Source organism: Semicossyphus pulcher, unplaced genomic scaffold, assembly GCF_022749685.1.
Source record: "Semicossyphus pulcher isolate SPU_LCO1_2020_fin unplaced genomic scaffold, fSemPul1.0.p SCAF_4, whole genome shotgun sequence".
Lineage (NCBI taxonomy): Eukaryota > Metazoa > Chordata > Actinopteri > Labriformes > Labridae > Semicossyphus > Semicossyphus pulcher.
The window spans coordinates 23,199,318-23,227,010 of record NW_027211715.1 but is presented as its reverse complement, the minus strand read 5'-3'; the positions used below and the strand labels follow the sequence as shown (position 1 = coordinate 23,227,010).

The following is a 27,693-nucleotide window of genomic DNA, read 5'->3' as shown; positions in this document are numbered from 1 at the left end:
CTCTTGGGGTATGCTGCCAAAGTCAGACCAAGCTCAGAGACCATTTTTGTGGGACCATTCAGACGTGGCTCGAGTGGGTCCACAACCTGAGAGTCGGGACGGCTCCCGGCTTTCCTCCCCCCAGTTGCAAGGCTAACAAGACGGACCCTGGGAGAGAGCGTAAAGGGACTCCCGGGCCCCAGAGTGGCAGATAAGAATCCCATTTCATAGCGTCAGAATTAATTTCATGCTCTGCGATGAGCTCTGAGGCAGACCCCTGGATTGTCAGGCTTTGTTACACATTTAGATTATACCTAGAACCTGCCAGTAGCACAGTCAAGTGCTTTCTCTCAAATTAAAGTGGCAGATTCTAAATCCTCTGTATTTAGCCAAACAAGCAGTTTAGCTCCCCCACTTACTGTAATTGCAGGAGCTTTTTAGATGTATTGGAATATCTGTGTGTGAGCCACATCACTGCCATTTGGCATCAGGGGGATTAATTCCGTAATGATCTACAAATATGAACATCCTGTCATTCCAGTGCTTCTGATGAAAATATAATTCAGACGCAGGCGTGCTTACACTCGAACAGCAAAGGCATCGGAAATCTGTGGCATTTAAAGAGTAGACGTCAGGCTTTGAGTAATAGCCCACTTGTGTAGCTTAACTTTTAACATTAACGTGTGTAATTTATATCCACTAAAGATGCCGCACTGAAAGAGAATTTTAATCTGCAGGTAGTCACAATGATTAGGTATGCCACCAGTGCTTGACATTGCAGACTTTGTACCCACAGCTCCCAGTTATTTCACAGCAGACTTAAAAGTCAAAGAAAAGGATGTGAATGCAGACATGACTAATTATTTGTCAAATAGCATTTAGGAAACTCTTTCAGGGAAGCTTCAAAAGAACCTCAAGCGAAGCATTAGCTGAGTTTCTTCTTTTGTGCTCGTATAGTTCTACTATCCATAATCCCACCACTGGCCTTCATGGGATATATGCACTTTATTAAAGCTGTGCCCTAGCCACTCTTAAAGCGTTATCAGGCGTGAGGATGCCTGTGCGCTGTGATAGCCCGGCCCCTGTCAGATTCGCAGCCTTCTCCGCACCACAAAGATTGAGAACTGAGCAATCATTCTTGACGTGGAGGGTTTGCAAATACAATATGAGCGGGGGAAAGAAGCTGAAAGGCTCAAAATCCGGTAAGACCGTAAGTAAATAAGCCCATTGGACACAGAGAAGGGTTTGAGGACTGTGGCTGAGGTCCTGTCCTATTTGTTGTGTGCTGGAACATTCGGTCTTCACTGAGACGAGGCCTTTCTCATAGTTAAAATCCCTGTTTTTTATTTTCTTTTTTAAGCTGTTCCACCAAAGTGACACCGCAGTCAGAACACTATCATTAAACTTTTATGAATTCAGCAGTACAACTCTTTTTTTCCCTGCTTGCTCTATTCTTGTGTCACGGCAGTCTCCAAAAGCTTTTCCAAGATACAGCAGCAACGGCTATGAAATGGGATTTTTTTTTAAACTAATTGCTAGCAAAAATGGGTGTTTATTCTGAAATACCTTAGGAGTGAGTTTCCCCCTTATGGCTTCCCCTCTCGCAGGCTTGTGGACCCTCCAGCCCAAAGATACATGAGTAATAAGCAGCCCTGGCTACAGCACAGAGCCAACTCTCTCCCTCCCAATAACCCTGAAACGGGTCCAAATGTAACTCTCAATAGGTCCAAATTGAAGACCTTACTTTACATGATGTCATGATTTCTGGCACGCTCTTTGAGAGGGAGAGTGTTGCGGTTCACTGGCTACAGAGTAAGCACGCTCTGCAGTCAGGTGCTGGCGGTAAGAAAGTCTCTAAAATTTATATTTGATGGAGTCAGGTACGTATGATGCAAAGTAAGCTCGTGATTTATTTCTGTTGGTTGTTTTTGTGTTCAGAAGTTAAATGTTCTTATTTTCTGTTTCTGCTGAGTATCCTGTTTTTTCATGTTTTCTCATGAGTTGTCATTTTTGGACCTTAACTGTTGTTGTGGTTCTTTCTTTCGAGTCACCTGGGTTACAGAGAAATTCATTTCCCAGTACCCTCCTTCAGTTCATGATTTATTTCCTCAAGCATTTATTTTGGAATGGGAACATGCTGCTTGTTTTCATGGGTGTCATTTCAGTTCTGTTACTACGTTGCTGTGTGTGGAATGCCTTTTTTTCTGACGGTGTTTCATTTTGTTTTTGATTATTGTGCTATTTTTACCTTACATAACAGTCAAACATGTAATAATGAACTCGGTTCTTTCACACGGAGGGAATATATTCTCTCTCTCTCTCTCAGATAAAAAAGAAACACATCGTAGGGGATAGAGGAAACCCCGACTAGGGTAGAAATATTTCCATACATGTCCCTTTATCCCTATAATACCACATTCTGGATGAGAAGTGAGAATGTTTTATCGCTCCCTGCACAGCACACGCTCTGAACCAGCACGGGCTGTGTGAGAGCTTGGCACAGATTAGAAGCGAGAGGCATTGAATTTGATTTAGAAAGTTCACAGATGTGTAGGTTTTAATATGTTTTGGAAGAACACTTCAGACACAAATAACAGCGACTGTGTTGGAAGGCTTTTATACTGTTACTGATTAAAAAGGACAGACTGCTCTACCTCCCAGCTAGCTTATACTTAGGGTTAAAAAAAAGCAGCTTGTTTTAGCTTATGCTAATTTGGCTTAAAGTTCTGGTAGGAAAATTACAGCTCGATGTCTCTTCTCAACCGATATTAGAGAACACCAGAAAATGGTTATTGATGCTCACATGGACTTAGCTTAGTTTAGTGGTTTCAATAATTGCAGAGACACAGACAGGAAAAATTAGGTGCTCAATGCCCAAGATTTATGTGTTAACCTGGTTTCAGTCGTTAAAGACTAAGGCATCCAATTTGGTGCTGGAAAATAAAATCAAAGCATAAGTTTATCGCTGTCCAGTCCAAGATTAAACAAGGATGACAAGGGCAACACAATATCATACCTCCTGTATGGTCATACATTACAGGACAAACAAAAAGAGAGCTATAGATCATTACATTGTTATTGTTAGGTCTAACACGTTTTTATAAATTAACAAGTCTTAGTAACATGTGACTGCTAAAGATAAAATTCTACATCATAAAGCTTTACCCGTTACTGCCTAATAACTTGTTCCAGAACTGAATAAGTCAGCACGTCCCGCGCGTGTCCCCAGGTATCTCAAGGCCAGCCATCTTGCTTCATTATTACAAAGCTTGTGCCATTGTCCATGTTGGCCTCTTCTGTTGACATTTGCTTGACGATTTTATTTTATTTTAAACATTTTGCCTCCGTCTTTGTTTTTGCAATTTTTGGTTTGAATTGCTCTTATGGTTTTTTTTATCCTTTTATCATTTTCTTTATCTCTCCCATCTTTTTATTTTTTTGTTTTTCACCCCTCCCTTCCCCCCCTATCCCCCGTCCTCCTCCTCGTCCTCGACCCCCTTCCTTCCTTCCTTCCTGTCCTTTCCACCTCACCAGAGCCCTCAGCCCCCCCTCAAGAAATTAAGTGCAGCAGCACCAGCTCCACCACCCTGCTGGTAAGTTGGCGCCCCCCGCCTTTGGAGAGTCAGAACGGTGACCTGGCGGGGTATAGGGTGCGCTACCAGGTGGCGGGCCCGTCAGAAGGCGGCAGTGACGACGGGGAGCCCGTGGAGGAGCCCACAGTCCCTGCCACTGAAGAGCAGGTGCTGCTGCAGCGATTGGAGAAATGGACCCAGTACACCATCACGGTGTCTGCCTTCACTGTGATTGGTTCAGGCCCTGAGAGCGAGCCCCTGGTCTGCCGCACTGACGAAGACGGTACATGAATCTCTAATGTTAGAGGTTAAAATTAATGTTGGAATGAAGGATTTTTATGTTAGATTTATCATGATTGAACCCTTGGCAGTAGCTGTTTTTTACATTACTATAATTAGTGGTCAGAACGTGTCTAAAGTGTCCAAATACAATCACATTTCTCATGGTACAACGGGTTCAGAAGCATAGCAACATGTCTATAAGTAACAGGACCTCATACAGCTGTAAAAACCCTATTAAAGGGAAACATTCTGAAAAGATAACACACTTGGGAAATCAAGCGTGTCGCTATTAAAACATAACTAACCAAAATGTAATTCATAATAGCCACCACATCCCGTATCCTCCATCTATCTCCCGGCTTTTAACGGTATCCCATCGCTCAGCAGAGAGCCATAAGCGTTTATGAGGGCCGTACACTCCAAGGCCATATCTGTCCGTGCATTTATGGTGGCAACAGTAGGCTGGAGGTTAAACTAGCGTGTGTGAGCACAAAGGGTTGCAGCTCAAAGCCCCTTGTTTGAAAATGTCAGTCAGGGAAACAAATTAATAACATCCTTCCTTTGTTTAGGAACTACTCTTGTTGTGTCCTTGTGCATTGCACTCAAGCCTGACCTGCTCCAATGAAAAATACTGAGAGTGCACTGTATGAGCATAAGGGCCTGTGTCCACTTATGGTGTTTTTTGCGCTAGCAGCGCCTATTTTCTATACAAAAGCAAGGCAGTTAAGCATTCAACCTTTGGAACACCACCACGTTCATCCATGTCACTTTTCCCTGACTGAACAATCAAAATCAAGAAGGGGCGGGACTTCAGATATCGACTTCAGATATTACTCAATACTCCTTTCGGTCTCTTTTCTGCTGCATAGCCGACTTTATTGTATCTATAACTCATTCAGTCTATTTATCAAACTTGGCGCAATCAAATTTCCAATCAATCAATCAATTTCCAGCGCTGCTCGGACGGAGGCGGGCAGAATTTGTAGCTGAGATGACAAGGAGTCGCAGAAATTACAGGTGGAGCATAGCTTTGCGCCGGAAATGGGGCGGAGATTAGCATGTCGATAGGGTTTTGTGTTCCCATCAGTGGCTAGTGGAGCCGAGGAGATAATTACCCAGGTCTACTGCAGAGTAATTTCACCCGGGTCTGAATGCAGATTGTAGCCTTTCCCACAAAGCAAAAAAGCCGGGTGGTAGTGGGTGTATTAGTGGGTTTTTTGACCAGTGGGAAAGGGGCTATACAGAGCAATTTAAAACAGACTTAACGGTTAATTACCAAGGGAAGTGGCTGCCAGGCAACTTTCGTAACCTAGCAACAGCAAGCAACGTTGAGAAGCGCTCTAAAATTGAGGTTGTGGATGATGCCAGCGCCAAAAATGCTGTTAGTGGACACAGGCACTAAAGAATTACAAGATATTATTATTATTATTAAAATACCAAATATGCTTAATTATCGTCTCTAGATGCCGAACATTATCAAATAGATAATATGTTTGGTTCTATGCACTGCTTTTGATTTGTTACACTTTCTTAAACATTTGCAAAAACTGTGCACTACTTTGTACTTGAAAGTGACAGAAAAGCAAAGGTACTCACAAAATCATCGCCTCCTCAATAAACAATAACAAAAAAATAACCATAATATTGCAAAGCTGGATAACAGACAATAAATGACAAAGCATAGGAGACATAATATGACAAGTAAAGATGTGAGCATGTCAGAGCACGTCTGAATCATTGACGGATGGCTGACATTGGCTTCCATCCTCCACGATCCATTTCACATCTATTACCGCGGCATTTGAAGCATTTATCCGTCACTGAGGTACGACGAGAGCAATAGTAGAGACAAGCTTAGATTGTTAACACACCGGGTTTTAAAGACACCTGTATCAGGAGTTGCAAGGTTGAAACCACAGCCCACTGACAATAGCCCTAACAAATTCTAAGCTGTCATCAAGATAATAACGTGTGACAGAGGAGTGTCAGGTAAAGAAATAAGAGCCAGGGCTAAAAGGTAGAAAAAATTTAGGTAATAAACAAGATTGGTGCATGATCCGGGGGAAGGTGGGGGAAATGGGGTTGTGATTTAGGGGGGGAGAGGGGGACTTGAAGTGTTTGTGGACGAGCAAATGGAGGCAGTTTGAGTGGAGGAGTTCTATTAATGGCACATCCATCTCAGAAAGGGCCAGTCTGTGGCACTCTGAAAGGCCTGGAAGCAAGGCCTTCCATAAAGGCCTGTCATTATGACTGAGAGCTTCCTTCTGACGGCAGACAGACACGGCAGACACAGTGAAAAAGGTGGAGGAGACGGGAGGAGGTGGTGCAAGGTTTTCAGGGGACATGGAAGTTTAGGAAGAGTGACATTGGAGTGTGATTGTTGTTTTTAATGTGTCTCTCTATAATTCCTCCCAGTTTGTTTAATTGACATTTCTGTAGTTTCATGTGCCTCTCACATCATGATTTACTTGTATATCTAGTGTGATGGATATTGTGCAATTAACCATAGATAAAGTGCTGCTTGTTTGTTGCACTGGTTAAATAAGAAACATCTACTTTTCCAATAATAGAAAACTTTAAAAAATGTTTAACTAATTGATTCTGATTTGAGTTTCTGTTTCGTTACCCACAGTTCCTGGGGCTCCTCCAAGGCGAGTGGAGGTAGAGGTCCTCAACTCCACAGCACTTAAGGTGATGTGGCGTTCGCTGACGCCAGGAAAGCAGCACGGTCAGATCCGTGGCTACCAGGTCCACTATGTACGTGTGGAAAATGGCGAGTCACGGGGCCTGCCCCTCATCAAGGACGTCATGCTGGCTGACGCCCAGGTATGAGCATCTCACAGTTTCCTCTGCACAAATCAGAAACAATGATCATTCAAACAAATATGTACAGCTCTGCCTTCGAATGTGGTTTTTCAGCCGGGATACAAAGAGATGATAAAAGTTACACCGATGCAATTATTTAATCCTCTAGACCCCAGTTCACTGAGAATGAGCGTTTTCATTCGTAATCCAAACAAACAGCTCTATCTCAAAAACAGAAAGAAAGTGACAACCACAAGTTTTTCACATATTAAAAAAACTCAACTTCCTTTTTAAGTTGATACCAAATATGTGGCATGTGTAGCTTTTTAGACCGACACCAATTTAAATAAACAAAACAGTAAATAGCTATTTTTAAAAAACAATTTCCCTACTCAACTCAGGGATTAACGTTACAAGAACCATCAACAGTAATGTGTAGTGTCTTTGGCAACTTGTATGAGAAAAATATCACCGAAATTTATATATGAGGGGAAGCCGCTGCGGCACTGTCAGCCCTCTCTACCGACGGGGGCACACGGCCCACCGGAAAACAACGTCTGTCTCCGGCAGGGAATGCCGGGTAGGTCCCGCTGTTTTACTCTTATCCTCTTCGCTTTCCATTATGCACAGTAGTTCAGGATCTGCCTCACAACACAATCTTACGGCTTCCTTAAGATTGTAAATACAGGGGCGCTGAGTCGGCGGAGCCATTTTTAGATCTGTAAAGGACCCGATGGAAGCCCGCGGAGAAAAAAAAAAGACTTCAACTTAAAGACGTGTACTTCCAATTCCGGTTAATCGGTGACAACTTAAAGTATCTGCAAATCAAAGCTCATGACTTTATTTTCTGTTTTTGACACACTAAAGATAACTTTAAAATGACGGGCGCTGCGGGTTGCTATGGGGTCTAGAGGGTTAAACATTGCTGGACATTTCAAACAAACTTTCCCAACTTTCTCTCTCAAATTGTGTCCTTCTTCCCCGCTTTTGTGGCTTTGCAAACATTGCTGCGGTATAGAAAGCGATATGGGTGCTCTTCCCTCCTGGATTTCATTTCATATTACTGTAATATTCTTTTCCCCTCAGCCCACAACAAGAACTGTAATCACAGCTTCACTCATCTTGTCTTCCCTCTTCTGCCTCCTCGGCTTTTATTAAGAATTTCCAGACCCCCGCTTTATGGCAACATCTGCCGTGAAATGCCTGATTGTGCGCTTGTATCAAACGAAGAAAGACTCAAAGAAAATGCTTATTATAGTATTCTGTGCCTGGGGGCCAAAAGTAAAATTGGCATGAAAACATTTCACCAAAAAATCAGCCTCCACTGACAGCTCGAATTGTAATGGAGCGCTGTATACTGTAATGACATTTTTCCTTTTTACAAAACTTCTGTCAGAACATGACGGAACGATCCTTTCAGAGGGAGACGGCTGTGCACGGCGGCAATCATCCAACAGGAAATTATAGCCTCTGTCGCGATAGAGTAAACAACACAGGAAAGAATAGTTGTGTGCAATTCTAATGAAGGGTCCATTCAGCCAAAACACCACCAGCATCATGTCCATAGTTAGGGGATTTAGCTGACCTATGATTCTTTGAGTAGAATGAGCTTTAATAGCTTAAACTGACAATCTTGAAGATTTCAGTTTCGTTCTCTTGCGCCCCACCTAATGGTGATAAACGGTAATTGTAGGAGGACACTGCCCAATTTAACGAGACGTCTGTGGTTGGCTCCAGTTTTAAATCTTGTTTTTCCTCGCTGACGGTCGCTTTCCTTTTTAGACTGTTTGCCTTCATCTGAGCGTCGAATTTGTTTCTTTTTCTTGGGATTTTCACTTCTTTTTGAAGTTGTATCTGTAGTCATCGATCTTTTCTTTGTTTGTTCAGCCATAGTAGATTACTGTTTACTCGCAACACTTGCAGAGACCGGAGAAGCAGCTGCTTAGCTCCGCCTACCCTCTCTGGCAGACCAACCACTGCTGGGTGATGGAAAACGCGTCACTAACTGGGCGCCGCTTGTGATTTTTTCCGCTACAGTCGCCACAGACACCCAGTCAATAATAACATTATTATACTGCAAATGTAAAGGCGATAGATAGTGACTTAACAGACATTTATTTACATGAAAACCTTCAAGATTATTACTTTAAATCTTAAGATCCAAGTAAGCTTGAGCAAAGAATTCCTGGCGAAGATATCTAAATCTTTTGGATATGAAAACATTACCTGATCATCCAGCTATTAAAGCTATATCTAAATTCCACTACTCTCTTTAGCTGTCAATGATTAATCACCGAGCTGTGCAGTAACACGGTCCAGGCAGACCTGTACAGCTCTCAGCCTTGTTTCGGCCGCACCTAAAAAACACAAGCTTCAAACAGCCTCTCTCTCTCTCCTGACCTTACAAAACCAATGACCTATTTCTGATACCACCCCTCTGCTCCTGAACCTCTAATGCCCCCGTCTCTCACAATCCTATTTCTTCCTTTTCTTTTCTCTCTCCTCCTTAAAAAAAAAAAAAAAAAAATCACTCTCTCTCCTGCACTCTCCTCTTTGGCGGGGGGGTTAGTGGGAAACGGACGATACAGCTGAATATGTGAGTACGAAGTTTCGCCTGAGTGCTATGTGTAGCTGCGAGGGTATAAACAGTGGCTATTGCATCAGCCTTGTTGGATTCACATTTAACACAACCCCTCCAGACTTTATTCAATAAGTTTGGATAAAGTGGCTCTGAGGTTTCACCTCAGCTCTCTGGCCAGCCAACCGCTCCCCTATCTCTATAAGCCACTAAGGGAAAGAGGACAAGCTTCTATTGCCGGCTAGCTCCTGCAAAATGGTGGCTGATGCAATATCCACTGCCTACTGTGCCTGGAATGCTAATGCTACTTGTGTCATGCTGTGTGTTGATGCAGTCGTCTTGTGTTCTGGTGGTGTGTGTGTGTTTTTTTTTTCTTCTTCATGTGCGTGATTCTTAAACTGTTATTTGATTTGCTCTGTGGTGCCTTAGAATCGCTCTGCTCCTCTAAGTAGACCTTTTGTAAAACCCTCTGCACATCCCAGATGATCATTCACAACTGCAGATTCTTTTTTCAAAGAATTGTACCCTTATTTTGAACCCACATTTAAAGCCCCAGTCCATCTGCATTACGTGAATACCATCTCAAGTACCGACAGTACTTATAGCTCATTTACCTTTATTGACCTCTCCCATCCCTCTGCCAAGCAGCCTGTTAAAAACCTCATTCTGCATTCGTTCAAACCTGCTCTCCTGAAAGATTCATTAGAATTGATCGGAAGCCTCTCTTTGAAGAGGACTCAAGGAAACTTAATGGCTGAGGTAAAAACTGCCGGCGAACGGGCAGGATGCATTCAGCATGCATTTATCACAAAGTTAAGTTGTTGATTGGAATATGGCTAAAGGAATAAGAGGGGCTACTATCCATTTGCATACCTAATGTCCCTCCTGCACCTTGGCAACTCTAAGGATTTGCTTAATGGAATGGTCTCCCATTACACGGGGGGAAACGGTACATTTAATGCATGCCTCGTGAAAATTAATAAAGAGGACCAGGAAACACTTCACTAAGATTAACATTCTGCGTAAGGCAGTTTGAGCTGCATGAAGGGGGGGAAATCATCAATGATTCAGGACGTATTTTGACATTTTCCTGTTCCTGTGTCGTCCCTGTCTCTTGTAGGAAATGGTCATTGGAGGACTTAAGCCAGACACCACTTACTCCATCACGGTGGCAGCGTACACCACCAAGGGGGATGGAGCCCGGAGCAAACCCAAACTGGTGGTGACCAAAGGGGCAGGTCAGTACGAGGAAAAATCATTCATCTGATGGTTTGTTTACAGACCTTTGTTCGTGCAGCAATTTGGCTCAAGGGGTTCCTCATCATGCCCAATCGGCTTATACTGCGAGGCTATCTTTGTGTGTTATTATCAATGACTGTATATAAAGATGGATGACACGTCTCCATCTGCTCTCATTGTACGAAATTGATGCCAAAACAGCCCCTGTGACGGACGCTTCCATCTTGCGTTAGTGACGTCATTTGGAGCCAGAGTTGCACAGTAGAGACACACACTTAACTTATTGAAAAAAACATCAGAGATCCCGCACATCGCCATGTTTAACTGCAGAACAGCTTCTTTGTGATGGTCTGAGGTTAACGTTCACAGGTATGGAAACAGGAATGACTGTAGTGATTGTTTTTGTTACTCTCACCGTTCCTCCTCTACTCTGCTAATCCGGAACAGATCGGCTGCAGGAGCCGTATTTGTCAACAGAGCTGTCAGTCATCATTTTACAGCATTAAATAACCAATTAAAAATAAACTTGAAAAATGAACACTTGGATGTAAATCAGCATGATAATAACTAGCTATAATGAGAGAAACCATGTTTGAGAAAAATGTATTTGGCGTGTATTTTGATTTTATAGTTTGACTCATGTCCCATCTGTTAACATGGAGGAGGCGGGCTTTATGACCTATACTGCAGCCAGTCAGCAGGGGGCGACAGAGATGTTTTGGCTTCACTTTTAGGGAGCTGTCATGTCGTCCATCTTTTTATACAGTCTGTTGTTATTACCAACAGTAAAGGGACCCTCATTTAAAGCCACACTGTTTTACATGAACTAATTGAAACGTGCCCCAAAGACGCGGAAAAGCAGACGTGAAAAAGGCTCGTCTCGTGCGAAGACTTTTTTAATGATTACTGCATTTTTCTTCCAAATGAGCATTTCTGAAGTATATTTGGATTCAGAGCACTTTAGTCAGTTGAGTTGATGTTTGCGTCTATCAGGGCAGCTTTAATCATTTGAATCAGCTTCTGAAAACCATCCCCGTCTTTTTTTATTTTAGATCAAGGTCTTGCTGTAAGGTTCTTGAAGATTTTTCAGACAGATCATGACAGCTCGGGAACCCCTGTTGGGCCGTTGGTTTGAGGATAAAATAACGGCTAATGCCTGCACACTACAAAGCCTTGTCTCTTTCAATTTTTTCCCTTGTTACCACCGGTAGGCACATCAATTTCACCGGACCGCTTGAGCCTGTTTGGACGCTGGCAGCTTAGTTACCATGAACGTGATCCAAGCCAGTAACCAGTTTGCTGTCTGAGAGTGTGAAAGCTGTCTTTGAGAGATTTTAAGAAGCTAGGAGCACCGTTTTATTGTGAGCATCTGTGCCAGGCGGCCTTGGGAGGCTTCAGAGAGTCAATATGTGCACAACTGCATACACGCATTACTTATATATACACACAAACGCCTACATACATACGGACCAGTACACATCACACACATACGGTATATGCAACCCATTCTATGTCATTGCTTGCACCAATTTTCCTGCACACTATCAAAGAAATACACACAAGACATATTATCTCAACACACACACACACACACACACACACACATTTCCCACATCCTGACAGGTGTGTGTGCTACAGGTGTCAGCGAGTGCGATGCTGCCAAAGGGGCTTGAGTGAGTGCTGTCACTCTCCATCCTCCTGTCAGGACCGGCTGACTGATATGCCAGTCTCGAGCACTCTGTCTGTCCCTCAGAGGGAAAGCGTCTCCTTTTTATTATTGAAGTGTAAAGAAACGGTTAAGGCCAGGGGGCCAAGATAAATAGAAAAAGGGGAATGGGTGAGAAGTGGGGAGACGAGGCTCAGCAGCCTTTTTTCAGGGTGAAGAGGTTGTCGCTCTAGTTCAGTGGGATGTTAGGAGAGCCTGGTGAGTAGTGGGGTATCTAGTGGTTATGGGATTTCTTAAACACGAGTGAATTTATATGAAATCTGTATCAGGCAGAGAACAAAGGGGATGTTTTGGTTGTGTGTTTTTTTGGGGACCTCATGAAATGCTAGAGATGCCCTACTTCTTAGGAACATCCCCAAACCGTCTGGACATTTATTTTTCTGAAAAGACTTATTCTACAGCTTAATCCATTTAACAGCAATTAAGGTGAGAAATAGTTAGGTTAGGTAAGTTATACCCCCTTCCCATCTAAATTAGCGCTAAATAACCGCTAATAAATGCTAATTGTCTGTTTTCCCATTGCCAGTGAAGTATACTCCTTTCGGTCTCTTTTCTGCTGCGTCACCGTCTGACGTCACAAATGCGCTGGAGACAGGGTTAGTAAACAGTGAAGATGTTACGGTGGTTAGGACTTTGTGTTGCTTATCAAACTCGATGGCGACAAATATGGAGCGATGTTCGGGTGCTGCTTGGGCTGAGACGGGCGGAATTTGTCATTGAGATGACAAGGAGTCGCAGAAGTTACAGACTGAGCATAGCATCATTCCGGAAAGGGGGCGGAGATTAGCGTGTCGACACAGGTTTTGTGTTCCAGTCAATGCCGATCGATGCCGAGGCGATAATTACCGTGGTCTACTGCAGAGTCATTTGACCCGAGTCTGAATGCCGATTATAACCTTTCCCACTAAGCAAAAAAGCCGGGTGTTAGCGGGTGTTTTGACCAGTGGGAAAGCGGCTATAGTTTACTTTATTTTAACCCGTAGGTAGATTTGGTTTACAGTGAGTTAGTCAGCCTCCTTTTACACACACACAACAGACGGCACAAAGAGACTTGTAAAACATGTGTAAGCAACAGTGCTTAAGACTAAAAGGATAACCTTTTTGAAAAGCAAGATAAAAGTCATGGATTTATACATCAGGAACATATTATTACAAAGAGTAAAACCCTGCTCCAACAAGCCATTCTTATAACTTTCTCATTTTAATTCACTTTTATTCTCTTCTGGCTGAATGAATAAAATTTTAATGTAAAAAAAAACGCTGCGTACAAAACCACATTTATCCGATTTATGACAAAGTACCTACAAGAAGACACACTTAAAATGGATCTCATCTATATCCAAATTTTAACACTAATATAAATGATATTTTATCATCTGTGTTCTTCACAAAACAAATGTGTTCGTCCTCTGTAGACCAGCTGGCACACTAACAAAAGTGTGATGCACATACACACCTCAATGCTTTTGCATGTGCACACTAATAATACACACATAACTTTACACACAGCTCTTTAAATCAATTTTTTTCTTTTACAGCAAGCATGCACTTGAAGTGAGCAATTGCCTTCAGAAACGATGACGTCACAGTCTTCTTCATTTTAGCAAAAATAAAAGCCTGAAAGAGAAATCAATAGAGTGCATCATAACAAATTGAGTATGGGTTTGTGCCACAAAAACACAAAATCAATTCACATCAACGGCCAAGTCTTTCTCATCCTCTTCCAGCGTTTCCAACGTGCCTCTGTGGCAGTTAGCTGTAAAAGAAAGTGTCCAAAAGAATGTACATCGGGATTTTTTCGGGAATAAAAACAGGTAGAGCCGTGAAACTTTTCTGAGTCACAGAAAAACAACATTCTCTCAGAGGCTGGAGCTTTCTTTGTTTGCTGAATGAAAGCCAGGTTTGAAAAGTGCCTTTTCATGATTCATACTTTTCCCATCCTTGCTTTGACAAAAAAAAATGTAACCATGGGCAATGTGAGACATAGTTTTTTTTCTTCTCGTTGAAGCAGCCAAAAAGAGTCTTTATTGACAAAAGATAGAACTGTTTGTGTCTGAAAGTCTTATTCTGCCGTCCCATCTGCACGTTGAAGAGTTTTTCACTGCTGCAATCAATGACATCCTGTTTTATCTTCTTTTCTCGTTCAAGTTCAATTGGAAAAAGTGTGGCCCTGTATTGTGAGGAAGTTTTTTAAAAAGGAGGTAGAAAAAAAATCAATCAAAAACTCAGAACAATAGGAGACGGTATGATACACAGATTTAATAATCCATAGGTTGCCAACAAGAAGTCGAGACAAGGAAACATGTAGATTTGGGGAATGTCAAGCAACAGAGGGAGGCCTTAGGAAGATGGCGGATGTGTGTGTAGAAAGGGAGGAGGACCATATATATGATGAAATTGTGTGTGGAAGTTTGTCATTATGTGAAGTGGTTTCCTTTGTTTATTAATTGTGTTGCCGGTCAGAGGTGATATAGATGCAAATGAAGCCAGTCACACTGTTAGACAGGCACAGGAGACAGGATTTCCTGCACTTGAAATATCCTGACAGCTTACAGGCACCCCTCCCCCCAACCTCAAAGCACGTCATTTGGATTGTTGCATCCTGCGCGAGGATGCTGAGGGATGCCTGTGCCGTGCGTGAGTATTAAAAAGGTGTTGATACCTTTTTCCGATTCCGAGTGCAGACACCCGACTTGAAACATCGGCCCCGATTCCCTCATTGCATGTTCAGTAACTTCCTGATTGACTTCTTTCTCTCTCTCTCTCTCTTGCTTCCTTAGAGTGCTCGCACTCCAAATGGGCCATGTGAAATTTGTTGCACCCCATGCCATTTCCTACCCTACCAATTCCATGGACCCTTTCCACGTACACACACGCACACTCCTTCAGTACGCAGACTAGATTAAAAGCAGAGGGAAAATAAGATGGCAGATGACCTTAAAGGTTGAAAAAGACCCCTCGCCACCCTCTTGTTCTTAGATCATTTAAGGCTCTATATGCAGGCTTAAAACATCCACCTTTAAAAGTGCATACATTGTGCACCATGTCATTTTACAAACACGCACAGAAGTAATATCTCTGCACGTATTTGATGATGCGAGTGTGCATATTTGTGTTGTGCACAAGAGAGGAAGGAAATGAGAAGGAAACCTGATCACTGCTTTCTCAATCAGGCTGAGTGAGTGTCAACAGCAGGCTGTTAATACTGCGGCCTGATGGGAAACGTGCCGGGAGGCCCACAAGGAGGGATTGAACCAGGGAGGAACCTGAAGGGGACAAAGAGAGAGAGAGGGATGGAGGGCTGAAGGAAATGGGGGATTGGGCAGGGTGCAAGGGGAGCACTAGAGAGAGGGGCAAAGAATAAGGTAGAGTATAAGGGTGGGGGAGATGAACACAGAGGAGAGGGACAATCACGTTGCCGAAGATCCCCAGAATCACTCATCTGCGCGCGCACACACTCCTGCCTCCTCATATCCCTGTTGGGCCCTCTTTGCAGCAGATTGCTCCTTGTCCCCAGTCACCTTCATCATCCCTCATTCACTCATTTTTCACCCCCTCACCATGCCCTTGTTCTCTGTCTCATCACCCCGTTGCACCACACACACTATAAAAATAAAAAAAAAAGCGCCTCCTGACACCACTCTGCTGGCTCAGTACCCATGATCCCTCTCCTCCCCAGGGTGCAATGAGCCACTGTTTTAAATGTACAAATAATGGTGTAGATTCAGGGCCACAAAGGTTGTAATGGATATTCTGGTAGCTTGTTGAGGTTGAAGCGAAACACAGAAATTTCGTATGGAAAACACGGATACACTCAGAGTCATCACAGGATCATTATCTACGATTCTATTTCCTTGATTAGCAGAGAGCATGAAGGCAGAGTGGGCTTTTAAATGACACCAAGCTGAGCTATAGTATCTAGCCGAAGAGTATTAGGAGCATTTGTCTCACCCAACTCCAGGCGCCCCCGCCTTTCCATTACCGGGAAAGACTCAGCCGACTAGCCACCATCCACCCACCAACCCCCGTCTTCCGCTTGCAGCAGCCCTCAGATAGAAGACCATTAGCCAGCGGAAATGAATAATACGAGGAATGAGAGTGGAAGGCTTTGTGTGTGTGTGTGTGTGTGTGTTTTTACTACGTGCACATTAAGATACGTGCATCCTGGAGAACTACATGTAGGCACATGTACACAGACACACACACACGTACAATGATGCTATTCCACTGAGAGGGAGCGCTACTGCCTCAGACTAATGCTAGCTTCTCCAAATTACTTTAAGTCCATGCTGGGCAGCAAGCCAAAGAGCTGTGTGTGTGTGCAGGTGGAATGGTGATATAGGAGCAGGAGCTGGCTGCAGACCACGGCTTATACCATCACACACATACACTCACCGGCCACTGCATTAGGTACACCTGTACAATCTAATGCAGAACAGCACTGCCGTGGAGTCTGCTTTGATGAAGGTTAGCTTTTGTTGACTTTTTTGTTGAGAGTCAGAAGTGTGTAAATTTAATGATGTTTATTACTGAGGTCATAGTTAAAGGTGGTGGTTTTTTGTCCTCCCCATTTACACACATGAGGGGCCAGAGTATTAGAAACACCTCTGAATATAATGCAGCTCAGTACAGCCCCGCCTGTACATTACAGGCTACATGAAAGCAAATCTTATGGCTGAGCTGCTGTATTGGATTACATTAGATTTTTCAGGTGTACCTAATGAAGTGACCGGTGAGTGTACATGTGCGTACACACTTTTCATTAAAAAAAAAAAAGGGCTCAGAGTGATGCTGAATATTGGATTCATGTTGCGTATCAGTAAACAAACTTTGAATGTATAAAGAAGGCAAATATATCCATAATTGTTGCTGCTTAAGATAATGATTAGATGTGTTTTGCACATTAAACTAGAGTTTATAATCTGTATTCAGCTTACTCAGCATATTGTTTTAATTTATGCTGAGAAAGCGTTCACTGGCAGGACCAACCAATTTGCAGCACACCCAGTTGGGAAGCTTTTGAATCACAAACACAATCTCAAACTGACAGTGTTGCATTACCTGCTTATAATATGTACCCTCTCAGTCTTAAACCTAAAAAAGAACAAAGATATTTGCGAGTACATCAAGAGCATTGTGTATGTCTGAAGATCTCTCCTGCACTGACTTGTATTTCTGAGTAAGGAGGGACATAGATGAGTGAGTCGAGATAGGATCTATTTACGGAACGACTCGGCTCAAGTGCGAATCAGCCACACTCATCTCTCACAAAGCTTTGACGGCAACTCGAGGACTGAAGGCTTCCCCTAACTACCGCTGCCTCTATCACACTGATGGGGCCTTAAAAGGAGAGTTAAGACGAGACGTGTGTCATCCATATAAGCAGCAAAACTGGGCCACTCTGAAGAATGGTGTCTAGACCCCCAAGTGTAGATCATCTATTTTACAACAAGGGATGACTCCTTCAGCTGAAAGAGGCACTGTTCTCTGCTTAAAGATTCAGTGGTGCTTTGCAGTACAGACATGATTTTGGCTGGAGCTTACATGTATCATGAAATGGTAATGGGTACACTGATCGCTCAAGGATTCAGAGGCTCGGTGGATCTTCCACATCTTCCTACACCGCAACCTGGCTCCGTTTGTAAGGGTGTTATCTTATGGATGAGTAAATTTACTGTCGCTGTACATTCTGTAATCTGTTTATGTTGGCAGTGCCCATTTCGAGGACTTTCCCGTCATTTGGAGGGCTGATTTCTTGGCCCCCAAGAAGTGCTGCTTGCAATGTTGTCGAGAACTGTAGCATGGCTGCTTCAGATTTCCCGAGAACTACTCGTCTGATTAAACTCACATTAAAACCGCACTCCCGTGTGTCCTCAGTAATACGCCAGTGTGTGAAGTCAATCACATGATTATTTCTTATGAATGTCTTTGTTAATAGTTAGGATTGGTTGTCCCAGCTGTAGTCCCTGCCAAGCAACATGTACATGATTAGTATTAAAGCCTGTAATTTTAATGATACAGATTTCTATCGAACTAATATTTGTTTTATTTCTCTGTCCAACAGTGCCTGGTCTGCCCTATCTGTCAGTGGCTCAGGACTCAGATACATCAGCTGTGGTTCGCTGGGACCCTCCTGACCTGACCAACGGCATGGACCTGATGGGTTACCGCCTCCAGTTTGGCCGGAGAGACGTATCTCCTTTGGCCACACTGGAATTTGCTCCCCAAGAGCGACAGTACTCTGTGGTCAACATTCACCGGGGGGCCATCTATCTCTTTAAGATCTCTGCTAAGAGCAGGGGGGGCTTTGGGGGAGAGGCTTCAGTAGAACTCAATGTGCCTGAGAATACGCCGGGGGGATACCCTCAAATTGATGAGAGCTCCAACGTGACATGCTGCTCAGTGCAGCTGTCCTGGTCTCCACCGGTGTTGGCGGAGAGGAACGGGGTCATTACGGCGTACACTTTGGCCTATAAGGAAGCCGGTTATGGAGGAGCACCAAGCGAGCTCCGATTGCCCCCCAGCCAGTCCAGCTATGTGCTCAACAGCCTCAAACCAAACTCTGCGTACGATGTGAAAATACGCGCACACACCAGTGTAGGTCCGGGTCCCTACAGCCCACCTATCCAGTATCGGACGGTGGCCTTTGATCCAACAGGTAGGGCTTGCCTGTTTCTTTCAGAACCCGGTTGGCAGGGGGTTGGAAATTGGCTAAAAGCAATCTGCAACAACACAAAAATGAAAACTGCCCCACCCCCTCCTTCAACCACCTCCACTCCTCAAGAGAGAAAAGATTGATATTAGAATTGTTTGACGTGTGGAACACTCACTTCACTAACCCAAACAAGGTAAAACCCAAGTCAGTAAGTTATAGACAGTCATTTTGAGAAAGAGGAGAGCAGCCTAGAACTTCAAGGTAAGTGCTGTCTGGTCAGACACTCCTGTCAGTCATCCTTGCACCCCTTTACCAAGCACACTCACACAGCTAATGCCATCTCACACCCCCAGTTATCAAACAAGGTAGGACCTCAGTCAAACCCAGTCACTCTCAGAGTATGTTTGGACTATTCTAAGATGACAGAAAGCAGTTTTTGTTATTTTATTTATTTTTTTGGTTTGGGTTTGTTTTGAGATATACCACCCTTCCTAACCCCCTTCCTTCCCTAATCCCCCCCTCCCCTGTCCTGTAACGGGACAGCTTGTGGCATGGCATCCCCCAGATGCACTGCTGAGGACTGTTGGCATGCTTTGTTTTGGGTCTGTCTCTATGCCCGCCTGGCAGCGCGTTGGCAGTGCCAACCCAGACTCAGTAGAGGCACCGGGACCACGTGGGTCAGTTGTTAATCCTCAAGTGGTCATGGGTTCAGAGGTGATGAGATGGGTTGGCACTACCCACGGTAGCTAGCCAGTGGGCGCACCTTTGTGCTCCATGGGTTTGTCGTCCATGAGTCTTTCGTGCTGTGTGTCTTAACCAATGGCGTTGCCCTTCTCACAGCCAATCACAGATCACCGTTACACTCACTCTCCAACCCAGAGGAACGTTGCAGGGGAACAACAGCTTTTTTTTTTGTTTACCAAAGGTTCTTCTTTTGTTTCTCGTTTCTTGGTCTTTCTGTATGTTCTATTTACTAACGATACCTTGTCTTTGTTTTTGTTTTTTTTCTGCCATTTATCCACTAAACAGATGTTCCAAAGAACTTCACTGTCAAGTGGGCAACCAAGACCACCGTGGTCCTTGCGTGGAAGTTTTCTGAAAGCAGGTCTCCGTACAATTGCACGGTGAGTCAAAAAAAATGATTGCAATCTTACTCTGAAAACTTGAGCTAATTTCCGTCTGTGTTTCTGGATATGAAAACAGTTGACTTCAAAGTAGTGCAGTTTATTTAGGAGATTTGCGTAATGCCAGTGAATTATTTCTTACCAACTTCTTCTACCTTCCTATCTGATCTCCCATGTTTCTTTAAACACCAATATATTGACCAACCAAATGATCACTCATCCAACCATCCCTCTTACCAATCATCCATTCTGTATCCATACCCAACTTTAGATTGAGTACAACCGCCAGAAGATGGATGTGGATGCCAGGCAGATGAGGGTGCTCGTCACTGGGCTCAGGCACAACAACACCTATGAGTTCAGGGTGACCTGCCAGGAAAGCATGGACGGTGGGCCGAGGCACCGTGTGTTTGCCAAGACGGCGCCCCTAATCTTGGTCAAGAAACCAAAGCTGGACATCTACGCTGAGACCGACAACATGCTCACCATGTCTTTCCCACCGGTCGATAACAAGGATGTCAAGTGAGTGTAGCGTGGGTTCTGCAAGCTCTGATCATCTGATTATCTTTGAGGGTTGTGGTATTTAGGATTAACTCTTGAGATGCTGTACTTATGGATTGAGCTCTCAAGTTTTCTCTGAGGATTTCTGCCATGCTTAGATTCCTTTGACCCAATTGCGAGTACTGAGTCACATTTGAATTTCCTTTTAACCATGAAAATAGAGTCAATACAGTTTCTTGGTGTCTTACGCTGGTGCCGTGTTTCCAGGAACTTCTATGTGGTCGTGGTTCCGCTGAAGAGGACCTCGGAAACTGTCAAAAACCTGAAGAACCCTGATGAAATGGACATGGACGAGGTAGGATATTTTAAAAGCAGAAGGTAAGGTGTTATTATGGCACGCCAGATATTAGTGGGTAAATTTGGCTGCACTGGAAGACAGGAAGAGGCAACTATACTTTTTTAAGAAGAAGCAATCCTCTCTTCTCTCGACTGGCCAAACTGTGTATTAAGGGAAGGATTCCAGAGACAAATGTTCGTGTGGTTAACAACTCGGATGTAAGTGCATCTATGCCATGCCAATTTATCCTCCCAAGCATGCAGGAGAGAGATCCACAGTCTTCTCCCATTCTCCCCAAAGCCAGGGGTCACCTTGACCACCAGATCAACAGCAGCCAACCCTATTGGATTTAGGATTACACACATCCCCAGTGCTTACTGCCCGCCCCTGTCTGCAGAAATGAATTAGGGGGGTTGGAGCTTGGTTACATGTAGGTTTGCCCACAGTCAGCAGCTTTTTGAATCAAAGGGTGCAGTTACACTACATTGTTTTATATTGTTTAACAGTTTTTTTTCTTGTGAAAGATCGGTCAAATAATGTGGAACTGAAGGTGTAGAAACTGGTAAAACTAAAGTGAACCCTAACTAATACCCTTTTGCATCAATCAGCTGTTGCGTGAGGTGACCCCTAAGCGCCGATCGCGCCGTCAGCTGGCTCAGCTGGACCAGAGGAAGCCCTTCATCACAGCCTGCTTCAGGCAGCTGCCCTCCAGCTTCACGGTGGGATCTGACCACCGCCACAGCAGTTGTGAGAACAAGCCTCTTGAACCCGGCCAGCAGTATGTCTTCTTCCTGCTGGCTGAACTCAAAACCACCGCCGGGGTGAGTTTCTTGTTCAGCCCAGGTCAACACGGTTCAGTTGACTCGATTTCTTTTTATGGAGTGGATTTTATCGCTCAGATTCATTCTATCATGGTTCACTTCAGTTTTGTTCAACTGAATTTTACACAGTTTTGCTTTGGTTTTATTTGTTTTTTGTTCAATCCAATTCCCTCTGAATGTACATGTTTGTCCAGTTTGTGCTGCTTAGTAACTGACTGAACTCTTGCATATGCTGTAACCCAGCTAGCAGGGAACGTTCCCATAACACTGACTAACATTAGCTACAAGTTTTAATTACGTTTGAAAGGAAATGTTTTAATCTAATATTCAAAGGTTTTAAGGATGTTAATCATTTCAAATAAAGTTCTTGTAACGTTAAAACTTAAACTCAGACAAAATGTTTTAACTGCAACATTCTGAAGATATTTTCAGGATGTCATTGAGGCCTGGGACGTCAGAACGCCTTTTATAAAACATTTGCTCAATGTTACATAAAAACAAAGGTAGAACATGCTGACTGCATCGTTCTGAGGATCTTTTCAGGATGTTAGTACGGCCTCAACTATCAGAACGTGATTTATAAAACGTCCCTGAAATGTGATTTGAACATTCTCGCTGCAGCTTCCTGAAAATGTTTTCAGAGAACGTTCTCCTACTTTTGAACATTCTGGGAACCCAATAAAAACTTCCAGCTCAAAACATGACCAGAACATCGCACGTAACATTCACGTTCTTAGAACAAAACATTTCCAGCTGTTGTGTTAACATCTACCTGATTTTCCTCTTGTTCAGAAAATGTTTGCTACCAGCCCTTATACGGACATCGTGACGACTCCTGAGCTGGTGGTGGACCCCCTGCCAGTAGAGACTGGTGATGGACTCATATGGGTGGTGGGCCCAGTCCTGGCTGTGGTCTTCATCATCTGCATCGTCATCGCCATTCTACTCTATAAAAAGTGAGTTGTTTTAGGACTGTTTTTTGTGGAGTGCGCTGTGGGGCTTGCTTTATGTCTTAACTGTGTGAAAAATAACGTTCAACCTCAATTGATAGAAAATAAACCTCAGTTTAGGGGTCAGTATACTCTACTTTGCATTCATAATTTCTTCTGGAATAAAAACTAGATCTTTCCACCTTTATAATTATCCTCCTGTCATGAGGATACAAAGGGGATTGAACCCTTTAGCTGTGAATTGTTAGCGCCTTGCTCCACACACTGGTCTACACAGGTAATTTAACTTTTCTGAATCAGGGTAAAAGTGCTTGAAGTTTCAGTTTTTTCTCATCTAGCACCACACAAAGAAGAGTTTCTTGTCATTTGATGTTGAACCAGTTATTTGCAGTGTTACTGGGGAATTGGGCGTTCGCAAAATAATTGCATGTTAGTGAGCATGTCGAGAGTGGGGCTTATTTTGTATTCATGGCAGCATGCTTTTCAAAGAGCCAACAACATTTTTGCATGTTAATATGAAGCAGCTTTTGTTGTGGAAAAAGATGGTCTTGGGAAGCAGGGGGGGGGGGGTTTGAGAAAGGAGAGAGGAAGAGATTCTCCGAGATGATGCTCAATAACTGCACTAAGAACAGAACAATCTACTAGTCTAGAGTTGTTTAAGATAAGTATCTAAAGAGGCATATACACAAGTCATTATTAGTGCAGTATTTAAACCATACTAATTATTACCTATTTTGTAGAGTTACACACCAGATTTTAAGCTTTCTAACGGTAACAAGCCTAAATATATCGAGTATTCCTGGAGCTTTGCAACATATGTATACGGTCAGTTATTCCCCCTTGTTTTACAGTTAGTTGTAGCTTTTAGTTTCAGCAAGTCCCAACTGAACTGTGGTGTAAGAGGTCGCCCTACATACCAGGGAAGATCCCTGTATTATTGTAAGGGAGCCAGGGCTGGTGTGAGCAGTACAGATTGCCACTGTCAGATGATCCCTGACTGTCTGACCTTGCCTTACCTCCGTCTTGGTGGTTAGGGAGAGTAACATCTCTCCTTGGATCTCTCTCTTTTTTCTGTCTTCTCTTTCTCTTCCCCTCGCTCTCCCATCTCCCGCTCCATCTCTCCCTGGTGAATAGTGTTTTCCGGGTCTGCCCTTGGCCCTGACATTCCCTTCCCCCCCCCCATCTGTATCTGCATCCTCGTGCATACACATTAGCGCACACACATACATGGACACAAGCTTACGAATGTATGCACTTACTTGCACATTTCATTGAATACTTGCCTGTTCTCACACACTGATACATGTGCACACATGCACACGCATGCACACACCTTCTCCAAATGCTGATGAGCTTTCTCTCGCGTTTTTGCGAGCCCAGCAGCGACCCCTGTGAATTTTAAACTGCTCTCTATTGATTTATCTCTCTTCTTGCCTCCCCCTTCTCCCTTTCTCCTTGTGTGTTGTGTTTTCACCATCTTTATATATTTATTTGACTCCTATTGCTTTCTGTGGAAACAGCAAACCTGACAGGTAAGGTTTAGCCGTACTTTATTGCATTTAACAGGCGGAGACAAAGTAGCCTGCCTCAGCAAAACAGATGCCTTTAATTAGGGAGGGTGAAGGAGAATTTTGCGTACTTGATACGCTTTCTCAGCTCCTCATGTCTTGCTTACTAAAAGTTATTGTATTGTTTTTTTTATTTTTTCGCACGTCTTTCCCTCTTTCTACTGGTTGTTTGTCTTTCTTTCTAGTCGCAAAAGAAAAGAGTCAGAACCACGCACAAAGTGTCTGCTGAACAACGCAGACATTACACCCCACCACCCCACAGACCCCGTGGAGATGAGACGCATCAACTTCCAAACTCCAGGTACAGAAGGACGCACAACACAAACACTGAGGAACAATCTCATTGTTAAATTTAACACATATATAGGTATAGTTATAGTATATATTTTTATTCAACGTTTTTGCTCCTATTTTTAGGTAAAATCAGACTTCATATTCACTGAGGTAAATAGAGATTTTAAACACACTGGACACAGTTTCACAGCATAGTGTAACCGTTTGACTTTAACAACCACAAATTAGGAAATAGGAGCTCTTAATTAAATTAGACTTTATGGATTATTGAGGGAGTGACATTTAACTTTTTCTATTTTGATTGTTGTAGAACAGCTGGCCTGTTAAAAAGCAGTCAAAGGCGTGTATTTCATTGCCCTAATTGGATTTCCATTTCAAATCCGATTCCAGTGTAGTTCTCATGCTTGGTAATGTCTGCAATGACAATGTTGGTCAAACTATAAAATCAAAATAATAATTAGTTATTTGATGCTGTAAAATTGATGATTGACAGCTCTGTTGACAAATCCGGCTCCTGCAGCCGATCTGTTCCTGATTAGCAGAGTAGAGGAGGAACGGCGAGAAGAGATGTAACTAAAACAATCACTACAGTCATTGAAGTTTCCATACCTGTGAACGTCTGCTTCAGACCAACACAAAGAAGCTGTTCAGCTGTTAAACACGCAGACGTGTGGGATCTTTTTTTCGGTAATGTAAGTGTGTGTGTTTTGGTTAGCGGAAGTGGCTACGGCTCTACTGCGCAGTCTCTGGCACCAAACGACATCACCATCGCAAGATGTCAGCGCCTGACGCGGGGGCTATTTTGGCATCACTTTGGTACAATGAGAGCAGATGGAGACGCATCGTCCGTCTTTTTAAGCAGTCCTTGAGTGGCTTCAACAGACTAAATGTTATTTCAGAAGCTTTAAAAGTTTGACAGGAACTTCAAAGTCATTATTTTTGGAACCAACTGAAATGGAAATCAAATTTTGAAAGTTTGGCAAACAGAAAATGTTAATTAGCAAAAACTATAATCCAAAAATTACACTTATTGGCATATTTGGCATATGCTACATTATATTACTCTGGACCTTCCTTTTTGACACCGAATCATCCACTTACAATGAAAGCCTTTTATCCACATAAGCCTTTTATCCACATAAGACAAAGAAGTGTTTTTGTATACACATGATTTACATGCGTAGTTGCAGAGCCTAGCATTGGCACACACATGCACACAGCCCACACAGAGATTAACTGTTCACAAGTGATGCAACTCAAAGTTAGATTTCTGCTGCAGCATGAATGATGTCCATGAATTTCTCCCACATCATTCTGTTTGACATTATGTGCCTTCATAACAACATGTAAGCCATGTTTATGTGTTTGCCATATCCCCATGTAACAATTAGCCGTTTATATATAACAAATAGTTTGAGAATCATGTCTGTTGTTGGAACTTGTGTTTCTGATGCTGGGAACAAATCCTGTTTTGAAGTTCTCCTGTGTTTTCACCTGTTTTCTCTTTTGTCTTACTCTCTGTCTGGTGTTCATCCGAGCTAAAGCCTGGTGTTAACAACAGAGCACATTCGATCCCCCACTCATTCTCTAAGGCTTCTTCATCTTCCTCCTGCCTCCGTTTCAGACCCATTATCTACCCGGCCTGTCTTTCTGTTTCCTAGCCTCCTGCTATTTAAGCTACGATAGCTGCATTTTGTTCTTATTGGAGTGGAACCAAGTTTGCCTTTTTGTGTGTTTGTTGTATTTGGTTCAGTTAAGTTCCCGTGGTCGAGTATCAATTTGGGGAGCGGTTTTAGAAACCTCTCGTCCTGCCTGTTTTGGGGGAAAATAGGTTCGAACCAATCTGATTGCCTTCCCAGTAACCTCTACTTTAGCATCATGGATTACAATGAATTTCCCACTTGACTTATTTGTTTTATTCTCTCTTCAAGCTGTTCATTCGACACAAGACTGAGACCTGCGTTTCAAAGAACTCGCTCTGTATTTTTACGGACATCTTTCTCACCTGCACAAATGCCGCAGAGAGGAATAAACACATCCACCTTTTCCCCATGCGTTTCCTTGTTTCTTTTCACCTCCTGCCTCTCCGGCTCCTTGCCTGGTCGTCTCTCAGCCATCCATCTGTCATCCGCAGCCAGTCTGCGCTCCATCAAAAGGCTCAGATTTCAAATGGAGCGTTTCTTTCCGGCGTCGTCAGGAGCCCGGTGATGCAGCCTGAGTTTGTATCGTGGAGGGAAAAAAAACTCCTGGCTTCTTTACATCAGAGAAAAGAGATACGAGGATGAAAGGAGCAGCACAAACGCACTTATACACGGCCTCGGCTTTATCTCGCTTGGTATTCAGAGGCCTATCTGTGCTTCTGTAATGACAAGGTTATAATGGCCATTCCTGTTATTTGTCTCTCTGACTTCCAGCGTTTTCCACTGTGCCCTACACTGTCCTCCCGCATTCCTTAAATAATAGACACTCTTGTTACAATCTCTTGCTCTATTTTTTTTTTTTACATCACATTCACCAACACAGGCTGAGACCTCTCTTTATATATGACGAGCATTCTCATTCAACAGCCCCGCCGTTGTTCCGCAGGATTGGACGATGTCGTTATCTCCGCACCCGGGGAATTTAATTTGAATGGACATTTTAGCCCAATTAAGTGGGCCGGTGAGCATTTGTGAACATCCCCATCAGCTAATAGCGACCATTGTTCAAATGAGCATACTCCCAGTGCACTTATCCAAGGCCTCTCCTAGCCAGCAGAGCATATGCAGCATCGGCAATGTGTGCTCAGTGACCCCTGGTGCTGGGGGAAGAAAAATATGGTTTTGATTAGGTGTCCTATAAGCTAAGCTCGGCTAATGCGTACGCATTGTATGTGCGTGCGTGTGCATTTGGGCTATAAAGCCTGTGGATCATGTGACGGCCTCACAGTGACATCCCATAACTCCTTGGGGCGTAGAGTGGCTCGTTTTGTCATTATCTTCATTGGTGCCTGGGGTTTAATTGGCAAATGGGGCCAACGTAATGAAGCAGCACGACTCAGTGGATGTCTACTGTCTGATGTCTATCTCCTACAAGGCCCCCACCACCACCATAGCCCCCCACCCCATAACTCTTTCTCTCTGTTTCTCAATTTAGTCTACTTTTCTCTGACTCGCAGTAAAACGCTGGTAAAATCTAACATATTTCTCACCTCAAAACCCCGTCTGCACATCAAACTTTGAGATCCCCTGCTGCGCTAAATAATGTGAATTCACATCATTAC

At 43.5% G+C, this 27,693-nt stretch overlaps 1 protein-coding gene across 1 annotated transcript in view; it reads left to right on the top strand.

Moving 5' to 3' along the window:
• Nucleotides 1-27,693, top strand: part of ptprsa (protein tyrosine phosphatase receptor type Sa) — a 237,093-nt gene that overhangs the window by 171,234 nt on the left and 38,166 nt on the right. The window contains exons 12-22 of the mRNA XM_069679489.1: nucleotides 3,514-3,834; nucleotides 6,466-6,659; nucleotides 9,208-9,234; nucleotides 10,337-10,454; nucleotides 18,246-18,839; nucleotides 19,866-19,960; nucleotides 20,232-20,482; nucleotides 20,729-20,816; nucleotides 21,407-21,619; nucleotides 22,412-22,575; nucleotides 24,323-24,438. Coding sequence (XP_069535590.1) covers nucleotides 3,514-3,834; nucleotides 6,466-6,659; nucleotides 9,208-9,234; nucleotides 10,337-10,454; nucleotides 18,246-18,839; nucleotides 19,866-19,960; nucleotides 20,232-20,482; nucleotides 20,729-20,816; nucleotides 21,407-21,619; nucleotides 22,412-22,575; nucleotides 24,323-24,438 — 2,181 coding nt within the window. The remainder of the gene's footprint in view (nucleotides 1-3,513; nucleotides 3,835-6,465; nucleotides 6,660-9,207; nucleotides 9,235-10,336; nucleotides 10,455-18,245; nucleotides 18,840-19,865; nucleotides 19,961-20,231; nucleotides 20,483-20,728; nucleotides 20,817-21,406; nucleotides 21,620-22,411; nucleotides 22,576-24,322; nucleotides 24,439-27,693) is intronic.